The sequence below is a fragment of the Ursus maritimus genome, unplaced genomic scaffold, assembly GCF_017311325.1.
Source record: "Ursus maritimus isolate PB19 unplaced genomic scaffold, ASM1731132v1 scaffold_6, whole genome shotgun sequence".
Taxonomy (NCBI): Eukaryota; Metazoa; Chordata; class Mammalia; order Carnivora; family Ursidae; genus Ursus; species Ursus maritimus.
The window spans coordinates 2,483,305-2,494,108 of record NW_024426774.1 but is presented as its reverse complement, the minus strand read 5'-3'; the positions used below and the strand labels follow the sequence as shown (position 1 = coordinate 2,494,108).

The 10,804-nt window shown below is 48.3% G+C and overlaps 1 protein-coding gene across 1 annotated transcript; it reads left to right on the top strand.

Annotated features, from left to right (window-relative positions):
* The first annotated feature begins 3,644 nt into the window (after positions 1 to 3,644).
* Positions 3,645 to 10,585, top strand: RRM2 (ribonucleotide reductase regulatory subunit M2). The gene is made up of 10 exons (XM_040622804.1): positions 3,645 to 3,871; positions 3,952 to 4,026; positions 4,382 to 4,525; positions 4,825 to 4,941; positions 5,506 to 5,639; positions 7,305 to 7,399; positions 7,523 to 7,656; positions 8,321 to 8,425; positions 8,511 to 8,624; positions 8,702 to 10,585. The coding sequence occupies exons 1-10, from the start codon at positions 3,761 to 3,763 to the stop codon at positions 8,852 to 8,854; spliced, it is 1,182 nt and encodes a 393-aa protein (XP_040478738.1). The 5' UTR covers positions 3,645 to 3,760; the 3' UTR covers positions 8,855 to 10,585.
* The last annotated feature ends 219 nt before the right edge of the window (positions 10,586 to 10,804 follow it).

Here is a 10,804-nt window from a genome sequence, read left to right as displayed (position 1 = left end):
GAGCAAGTGAATCATCAGGGTTACAGAGGACTGATTTACCCAGGCTTTGCCTTTCCCACTCATGAAGTTATTATTTAGCTCAAATGCGTGAGTGGTGAGTGTGGCCTCTAGGGCCCCGTCCTTCCCCTCCCAGCCCACCCTCCTCAAGGATGGCAGGGCTGGCTCCTACTGGCAAACCGATTTGCATAGTTTGCTTTAAGCCTGCCAGTTCAGAATACCAATCAAAGCTGCTGTCCCCTCCCCCCCAAACACAGGCACGCGCACCGCTGTACTTGGAAAGAAGTCAATAATGTGGCCCCCTTACCCAGGGTAGGAGGCTATTAAGAAGAAATGATCAGTAATAAGCCAACAGGAAGCTGAGCTTGGTCGTGAGGAAATAAACTTATCCTGGGCCTGCACAATTGGGCCCTTTCAATCTTAGTTTTCTTTCTTTTTCAAGTCAACCCTTGGGAAATCCTCTTTCACACATAGCCTGGTGGGGCACAAATGCGGCCTTCGGGGGAGGGCTTGATGTGGGAGCAGGAAGGTCAGATAGGGCGTTCGAGGACAGCTGGGAAAGGCCCTGTTGGTGAGGCCCCGAAAAAGAGGGAGGGCAAGATAGGGCCCTGGGGTAAGCCTGTTGGGGGGGGGGGGGGGTTCACAAGAGATGTGTGGCGGGGAGGTCCCATGTCCAGTTTTCTGTGGTTGCCAGAGGATGGGAGGACAGAAAGAGGCTGACCCAACCCCTCCATCAGCCCACTGCCCCACACTAGAAGCTCCACAGCTAACAAGTCACACCCAGGATTCAGTTTTCCCCAACAGAGGGTTCTGAGCATCCTTAAGATGAGAAAGGGGAATGTCAAGTTCAGGGGGAGGAAGGAGATGCTCTGGAGCCACACAGGGAGTGGTGCGGTTTCGAGAAGGGCTGACCTTGCTGCCTAGTGGCTGGGAAACAAAAGAATGTGTCCACGGACAGAAGGGGCAGATGGGTTGTAGAAAGGAAATCTCATAAACAGATTCCAGCATATCTATAGGACGGAATATTCTCCAGCCTTAAAAATCCTGACACATGCCACAACATAGAGGAGCCTTGAAGATGATGTGCAAAGTGAAATAGGGGACAAATATTGTAAGATTCCACTTATCTGGGGTACTTACTCAAGTTCATAAAGACAAAAAAAAAAAAAAAGTTTGGGGAGAAAAGTTCTAGCTGTGCAGTTTAAGCTGTGCGACCTTGGGCAGTCTGCTTGCCTCCCTGGCCTTACTGCCTTCAGCTGAAGAACAGGGCCCAAAATACCCCACACAGTTGTCTGGGTTGAAAGCGCGTCCGAAGCCCCTGGCTTGGGCGCCCAGGGGCCATGGCTCAGTCGTCATTAGTGTTAATAGTCCCTAGCAGGGCATCTGGTAGAGTGAGCAGTGGCTTTGAGAAAACCACTTGAGCTCCCGGGCCGGTTTCTCTGCCTGGGAGGAGGATGGGGAAGCGGCCCCTTAGGGGCCACGTCACTTTGCCCGCGGGGGACCGGTAAAGGCGTAACTGCTAGGGGCCCGGCTGCGGGAGCGCGGGCCACGGAAGCGGGGGCGGGGCTTGCTGGTGGGCGGGCACGTGAGCTCGAGCCTTACTGGAAGTCGGGGGCGGAGCCTCTCTCTGGCGGACCAATCGTGGAGCAGATGTCAAAACGGGCGCGGAAGGGAAATAAGAAAGGACCTCAGTTAACCCGGCGCCTGGCCGCTCCAGCGGCATCCTCTCCAGCTGACTGGGCCTCCTGGTCTGGTCGCCCGCCCTTCTCTCTGCGGTCGCCAGGGATAGAGGGGAGGCACTGCAGGCCAGAAGCCCCGCTAGGCGGTCTCCTCTGGGCGTGACCTCTGAGCAGAGCCACGTAGCTTTCTGTGCCTGCTTCCTCCTGTGAAGTGAGAGCAGTAAAAACCCGTAGGAGGCAGGACGGGACATGCCCAAGTGACTCAGAGTTGGGAGGCAGTGAAGGGGAGAATGGCGACCTTTCTTTCTGCTTCGTGGTACCCGTCTTCCCAAGTTCTCTGCAACGCACGTGTGTTATTTCGGTGGTCAGGAAAAAGTTAATCTGAACATGAAGTCATACATTCTGGCTAGCTCACAGAGTAATACTTTATGGTTCCCGTACACACGGAGTATAACAGGAGCTTAAGCACGTGGTGCCTGAGAGCAACCGAAAGCACTTCGGTTATTGATGATGTGAAATTGGAATGCGAATTGGGTATTAGAGGATACCAAGGAATCCTCGATAATTGTATTAGACGTGATAATGGCTTTATCGGCCATAAAATCATCACTAAAAATAGCCATTTTCTGGAGCTGAACGCCGAAGGAAGGTGAAATTGACCATGTCTGGGAGTTGCTTTAAAACTAAGGATGCTAGACCGAAGTTTTAGCCATTGCTTTGTCTAAGAGGTATGATTGTCACTTTCTCTGAGGCTTGAGAATACATTAAACACAGTAGGTATGTGGTACTAAGAAATGGAAGAAACAGACCCAAATGAGGAGAGGATCGTCCCTACCTCCCACCTCTTTATTATATATAGAAAAGACTTCGTAAAAAGTCCAGTGTTTCTCTTAGTGACAGCCCTAAGAGTGTTTGCAGATGTTGGAACTTCCCAGGTGAATCATTTATTTCTCGGATCCTAACATTTCTTTCTCTTCATTCCTGGCATTTTGCCACTTGCAGGGCAAATGTCTGTGGCAAATCTGAAAAACCAAATACAAAGTAAAATGAAAACTGCTAATATAGTCTTGTCTCCCTCATGACAATGCAGGTTTTCAATTTCTTCAGGCTACTTGTTGCCCAATAAGCAGTAAATGGATTCCCAGTTCTTCAATCTTTCTCAGGATTTTTTTGCTCAGTGTCTAATTTTAAAATGTGTTGACATAGGGGACAGGAGCCTGACAGCAGACACAAGTTCAGTGGAAAACTGCACCAAAGGCCCTCTGTGGTATTTACTTAACTCAAATTTACTACGGACTGCACATTTTACAAGAATTATCGCATTGATCTCATTTTATCAATAATCCCACAGGTTAGGGCGGGCGACAAGTGCCATTTCACCATGGAGGGCACTGAATCTTTTAGCCGGGTGACATGTCCAAGTGACACAGCAACTGCACTGCGGGGCTCAGTAGCCAGTGACCCTAACCGTTAGGCAGCTCTGTTGTTACCGACCCTCCCACAAATCTGCCGGAACTCGAGGACCCGTAACCCCCCACCCAGGTACACGTATCTAAACGGTCGCAACGCCGCGCTTCTCTCGCAGCCAGGGGCGTTCCCAGGCATTTGCACCAACCTCATTTGCAAAACCACTTGCCCCGACCCGCGAAAACGGTTCAGGGGTGGGGGAATCCTCTCCCGCTCCGGGGCGGCCTCCAATCGCGTTGCTTTATTCAATCCCGAGCGGTTCCCGGATAAGCGAGTCCCGCGCGCGCCACGGCCACCGAGTCGCGCGGGGGCTGCAGCCCTATCCCGGGGGGGCGCCCGCAGGGGCCTCTAGCCCTGTCCGCGGGCCCGGAGGTCCCAGGGGGGTCCCGGGGGAGTCCCGGGAGGTCCCGGGCGGCTGGGGGTCTGCGGTCCCGCGCGGCTCTCGGATCGCGGACGTCCGGCCGGTGCATCCAATGGGAAGGCGGCGTCTGGCCACGCCCACTGTGCGCGCCCCTCCGCGGTGGGCTTTTAAAGGCTGGCGCGGCGGCGCGGGGGCTCCCAAGACCTTCGCGCCGCCTCCCCTGCTGTGCCGCCGCGCCGCCGCCGCCGCCGCCGCCATGCTCTCTGTCCGCGTCCCGCTCGCCACCATCGTGGACCCCCAGCAGCAGCAACAGCAGCTCCAGCTCTCGCCCCTCAAGGGGCTCAGCCTGGCGGACAAGGAGAACACGGTGAGCACGCGCGCGCCGGGCCGGGGCGGCGGGGGGCCTGTGGGTCGGGAGCCTGCCTCTGACCACGCGTCTCCCCGCAGCCCCCGGCCCTCAGCGGGACCCGCGTGCTGGCCAGCAAGACCGCCAGGAGGATCTTCCAGGAGCCCGCCGAGCCGGTGAGTGCCGGGGCAGCCGGCGGAGAAGCGGCCTGTGGGGGTAGGGGGCGCCAGCCGCCTCTTGGCGCCAAAGCCTCATTGTCTCCTCCAGGGTTTCAAACCCTAGCCACTCCCCGGCCCGCGCTTCTTTCCCGCCAAGGCATTCCCTCCCTGTCCTTTCCTCCTTTACACTTCCGCAGATTTCCTCCTATTCCTCTGTTACATCCCGGTTATGTTCTCTGTAGGATACATGTGTGACAGCTGACACACTGAACCACCTGGGAGGGCCGGTAATTGAACGCACGAGGCCGAAAAAATGGCAATTTCATGTGGTTCGCCCTATAATTAGCATTTTCATTACTTTCTCACCCAACAGAAAACTAAGGTACTTGCCCCCAGCGTGGAGGACGAGCCACTACTGAGAGAAAACCCTCGTCGCTTTGTCATCTTCCCTATCGAGTACCATGATATTTGGCAGATGTATAAGAAAGCTGAGGCATCCTTTTGGACGGCTGAAGAGGTAATCAGAGTCAGGAGCTGGAGACTTAAAAGGAAGTTTAAGCATTGCCCCCAGTTCTGGATGAAGCCCCCTGCAGTAGTGGTTGTAACGTGCTTGAAATATACTTGACCCTTCCTCTTGTTCCTCTTGGGGATGGTTGCCCTCCGAGGATGTGGGCTTTTCTAACTGGCAAAGGGAGCTGTGCATGGGAGGGATGTTCTTGATCAAGTAGTCTCGGTAGAGTTACAGGAAGGTTTAAGAATTCTGTATGTGTGTGAGGCCCCGCGTGCTTAACGTCCCTTGTGAACTTCTAAACTTAGGTGGATCTTTCCAAGGACATTCAGCACTGGGAATCCCTGAAGCCTGAGGAGAGATACTTTATATCCCATGTTCTGGCTTTCTTTGCGGCGAGCGATGGCATTGTAAATGAAAACTTGGTGAGTTTTCCCAAAAACATCTGCTTTCATTCACTTCAAGATTAAAGAGAAAATTAATTCTGTCTCCTCATCTTTTAAGTTAGAGAGTTGTAAGCTAGTAGTCCTGTTATATGGTGTTTCCTGTTTTATAATAGCCTTTGCAGTTGTTTCTTCCTTATGCTTAATTTTTTCCCCCCACTGGCTCTTGAGAGGCTCAAAGACAATGTTAAGTGGGAGTAAGAGGTTTACTCCTTGTGGCTATGACATTGCTTTCCTTTTTGTGGTTTTGCTGTTTTAATAATTTGATTCCATATATGTCTTATTGTGAGTGGATCCTTCGTGCAGTGAATTAGGAAAAAATGAATTGATGAGTGTTCGCAGGATCCCTATAAAATAGACGTTATCTATTTCCTGATCTGTAAATTGAGCGTGTATGGCATAAAATGCCCAGCTTTACCACAAAATAGTAAAGAAGTATTGTTTCTAATAGTAGAAACAAACCTTATAATGGTACAAAGGGAGTGTGATGTATCCAGGATCCTCTGAGTGCGCGCCCAGCTGACCTGTGATGTGTTTTACCACTAGGTGGAGCGGTTTAGCCAAGAAGTTCAGATTACAGAAGCCCGGTGTTTCTATGGCTTCCAAATTGCCATGGAAAACATCCATTCTGAGATGTACAGTCTCCTCATTGACACATACATTAAAGATTCCAAAGAAAGGTGAGTATTTGGGTGGCCTACCAACGTGTTTAGGACTCACTGATTGTTCTCGTTATTTCAAGTTTTCAAGTTTACATAGGGGTAGAAGAGTGACTAAGTGACTAAGCAGACAAAGCAGTTTCTACTGCCCATGGTCCTGTCTGCTCTGAGGAGCAGGCCTAAGCTCACTTAAGCCAGTCACTTAAAAACAAAGTTAGGAGATTACTCCATTATTAGAGGTGGCAGTAGACTGTTGGTCATTCAATCTAATGCCTTTCTTTGAAAGCAAAACAAAACACATCCGAAGAGGCTGTGTACGATGAACTAAATCCTAGGGTCTGACAGTTCTACTCGTGTAGCAAATCTGTGAACCTACAGTGTGTAACTGGGGCAGAGTGGAGGGGATTGGAGGGTGCACCCAAGCAGAACGCGCCTCTCCTCTTAAAGAGCTTGTAATACAGCGCAGAAAACCAGACCTAGAAGTGAGAGGAATTCCGTAATAAAGCAGAGGCAGCAGTTTGCTGTTAGATGAGTTTAGGCGCAGGACTGTGGGAAGAGATGGTTTGCATTATGGGATCACAGAGGAGAAATAAAGGTAGCTTCAGGCCCGTTTTACATTTTCAGGATTGGAGAGTAGGAGAAAGTTAGAAATGGCTGTCTGAGTGGTCTAGATACTAAGGTCAGCTCAGGATGAGAGTCTTGCATGGAACAGAAGTGGTAGGGCTGAAAGGTAGGCTCTTGTGGGTAACCTGGAAGAATGTGAAGAGGGAAAATGAGTGGTGGCTTGGAAGGGCTGGCAGGATTGGGGAGACTCTTTGGGGGGTAGGAAGATTTGAAGACATTTGTAGGCAGAAATGAGGAAAGATACGGATAGGCATGACCTGGATAAATAACCAGAAGGGGCAGAATCAGGAAGTTGTGGTGGTTAAGCCTCAAAAGCTGGGGAGAGGCAGACCCTGGTCTCAGGACATTGACATGGAAAGAGAATGAAGGGAACCATATGGTCTGATGGACCTTGGCTTTCGAGAACAAGGTCGCCTGATAAGGAACAGGCTGGGGAACATGTAGACTCTTAAGTGGGGCACGGCGATACATTGGAGGCGGAAGAGGGTAATAAGGAAGACCCAGTAAGTGGGGGGCCAGTTGATTTGCTTTCTTGATCTGGGACCATCAGTGCAGCATAGAATTATAGTAGGAAGCAAGCTCATGTTATTGTTTATTGGCTTTAATTATTTTATTATATACATATGGTATTTGGGGCCCATATAATTGGCCTGATGATATAGTCTGGTGAGGAAGGTGCTATCTAGGGAGATAATGGTCAGCATAGTTTAAGTAGTCTTAACAGTTAAGATTTTATGGCTTCTCAAGTTTAAAGATAGGGCCTGTAAACTTTGTCATAACCTGGGCTTGATATAATTAAGCTGATAGATGCTTTTGGTGTAATGCACTAAGACTTTTAATGTTAGTAGGTCTCGGGGCTCCCTATGAACTAAAGAATACCTAAATTAACAGGAGCCAAATGAATGTTGAAATTTTAAAAAGAACACTGGGGGAAAAGCAAAAACAGTAATGAGAAGACATTTCAGTGTGAGTCTTGATTTGCCCTCGGCCCCAGTGTTGTGCTCTGGACGTTTGTGATAGGAGGTCTTTACTGTAATTGCTGACGCTCTGGGTGTCTACTAGGGAATTTCTCTTCAACGCCATCGAGACGATGCCTTGTGTAAAGAAGAAGGCAGATTGGGCCTTGCGTTGGATTGGGGACAAAGAGGCTACCTATGGTAAGGACACCTCTGGCGCCGTGTCCACCTGAACTTCATCTGAGTGACGTCACTGGTTTGTGGCCCCTCCTTTGCGTGTGCTCAGTTGCTCACTAGAACCGTGTTGGTGTTAACTTTTCACAGGAGAACGGGTTGTGGCCTTTGCCGCTGTGGAAGGAATCTTCTTTTCTGGTTCTTTTGCGTCGATATTCTGGCTCAAGAAACGTGGCCTGATGCCTGGCCTCACGTTTTCCAATGAACTTATTAGCAGAGATGAGGTGAGTAATTCACATAACAGGTTAATGTGCATCCCAAACACCTACAGCTCTTGGGTTCACTGATGGGAGCTCAAGATAAAAGATTGCCTGATGTCCACATTGAACATGGGAGTTCAGCCATATCCCTACTTGGCAGAAAATGAACTACTTTAATTTACTGAAAGTATTTGTGTTCTCAATACCTTCATATGTCTTCTGCACCGTAGGTGATGGGGTGTTTTATTCTTTTTGCCCAGTATTCCGTATGATCCTACTGTACTTCCAAGTTGGTTGATACACATCCCAGTGAAGTGAGAATCCATTCTGGTCCAGTGTACATCTTTGCACTTGGATTAACCTGGAGGGGGAGGTGAAGATGTCCAGATGTTCTCATTTAGTTCCAGTTGGCGAGGCCAGGGCCATGAACCCTGCCATACGTGGAGGCCAGTGGGCAGATCTGTTGGTCTTTGTAAGAAGTTCTTCCCTCCGGTATACAGGAAGGTCAGCGTTGAGGGCCTTGGGCGCAGCTGAACCGGCCGTGACCTTCGCAGAGCAGACAGCAGTTGAAGTGCTTACGGCCTCACAAGATGTAGGAGGAGAATGCAGAAAAGGGGAAAGCCATTTCCTGTTTCCCATTAACGATAGAAGTCTGGTTTTAATAGTGATCTTAAACCTTTTCTTCCAGGGCTTACACTGTGACTTTGCCTGCCTGATGTTCAAACACCTGGTCCATAAACCTTCCGAGCAGAGAGTGAGGGAAATCATTATCAATGCCGTTCGGATCGAGCAGGTGGGTGGTGCATCGGGGTCTCCCGTGCCGGCTAGAAGAGGTCTTGATGCTTCGTTTTACTGAGAGGCTCTGTTTCGGTCCCTAGGAATTCCTCACGGAGGCCTTGCCCGTGAAGCTCATTGGGATGAATTGCACGTTAATGAAGCAATATATTGAGTTCGTGGCAGACCGACTTATGCTGGAGCTAGGTTTTAACAAGGTAAAGTATCGTTTACAGCCTTCTGGTTCTTCCGAAACTGGTGTTCCGTATTTAAATTTTGCTGTGAACCTTTTCAGGTTTTCAGAGTAGAAAATCCATTTGACTTTATGGAGAATATTTCACTGGAAGGGAAGACTAACTTCTTTGAGAAGAGAGTAGGCGAGTATCAGAGGATGGGAGTGATGTCAAGTCCAACAGAGAATTCTTTTACCTTGGATGCTGACTTCTAAGTGAACGAAGATGTGCTCTTATTTTGCTGGTTTTCCCCCCCCTTTCTCATCCAAAAAAAAAAAAAAAATCAGCTACTTGAAGTGTATCAAACCAGCTACACCATGAATTACCCATAATGTTCATTAATAGTATTGTTAAAACTGTGTAGCTACCTCATAAGCAAGCCTGTTGATTAGTGATGCTAGTCTCTGACTTAGAAAGAAGCGTAGACAAAAGCTACTCGGATTCTTAGGCAAGCCCTTGGCCGTGTTTGGCTTTTGCAGGTAGGCTGGCTGTCCGTGAGTTCACCATGGCTCTTAGTGGCAGTCAGGGCTCTACGTGTGGGGACCCTGGAGTGAGTCTGAACCAGCAGGATTAATCAGTGACTCCAAGGCCCTTGGGAGGTGTCAGCCTTGGTGCTTCAAAGCAGATTTTAAAGTTTACTTACTGATTTGTATATAAAACTGGCACTTTACACCCAAATAAACAGAGTTTGTACTGTTGAAATAAAGGCCTGATTTAACCTAGTTTGGTTTCTAACCCAAATGCAAAGCCTTCTATTGACCACTAATGGGAGCCAGTCTGGAATTTACTAGGTGACCAAAGTCTGTCAAACCTGTGCAGATCAAGCACGTTATTTCTATTCTTTATCTTCTAGAATGAATAGATGTGCTCTGATTCAAAGTCAGTCCTGCACATACCTAGGTATCAGCCAGTTGGTGCCACAAAGACAGGTTGTGGTTTGTATTTTGGAGGCCAGGTTGAGTGTCGTGGAATGAGAGCGAGGGGAAAGGAGCTTCTGACTTTAAATCATTGGCGCTTGAAGTGTGACACAGGCTGTCTGCTGGTCACCTGGGGGCGTGCGAGGGGCAGCGTCCTCTTATTTCTAAAATTTTCCCCAAGCTCAAGCTCTCACCGAAGATCCTTAGATTCTTAGCTATAGAATCTGAGATGATATTGTACAATGATTTTCCAATCATCCTTGCACAAAATGCCCCATGGAGGATCTCGCTTCAGTTAAGCGGCACGAGCAAGACTGAAGTTCGCTCCTGAAAAGTTGAGCATGTATTCCGATTTGGTTGAATTTGTAAGTTGGCACTGTTGACCTAATGCATTTATATTTGCTACATGTTTTTTAAATTAGAAATTGTTTTTGTTTTACTGTGTATGTCCTTTTATATCTGTGATTCATATTTTGAAATAATTGTCCAGTTAGCACAGTTCATGATTGAAGCAGTTAGTGTTTGGTGCAGTTACTTTCAGCATCTGCCTCAGTCTGACCATTTACCTTGTTGGATTCCTGACCTTCAGGAGAAAACTCGAGTTGCATGAGCTATCTTAATACATGCTCTCTTCACATTATAATTTTAGGTCGATAGTATAAAATAATATACTTCATAGGGCTAGTATGAATCGACCTGCCTTTGTTTTCCCCTGCTTCTCCCCCCCCCCCCCAAAAAAAAAACCCAGCCAGGATGTTAGGTGGAAGGTGGTGGGTGATATGCACTGATCCTTTGGCCGCATTTGTTAACCTGTTGTATTGTGTTGGCTGATCACTGGCCTGTTCTAGTGTCAGTTTTTTCATTTATTGTATAAATTGTCAAGTAGTCAATTTAAAAATTTCTGTAACAGGGGCTTTCGATCTTTTAAATTATTGTTACCTAAAGTCAATCCAGATTATGTGGTTCTTACACTTGTGCAATGCAAAAGTGAATAAATGTTTTTGCCTGGCGTGTCAGGTGCAGGTGGAAGTTGGAAGTCGATTTTAGGATTCGGCCTCCCCGTTAGTGTGTAACGGAAGGATTCTTTTCTGCCAACTCTGATTCCATTTCCTGATCTGTTGAAAAGGAAGCAGATTTTAGTCCAGCGTTTCAAAGTCTCAAAATTGAATGCTGCACGGGGTTAAATGAACTGTTCTCTTGTCCCTTCCTTGACAAATTAACTTGCATTTCAGTTTAGGAAGAAAAAAT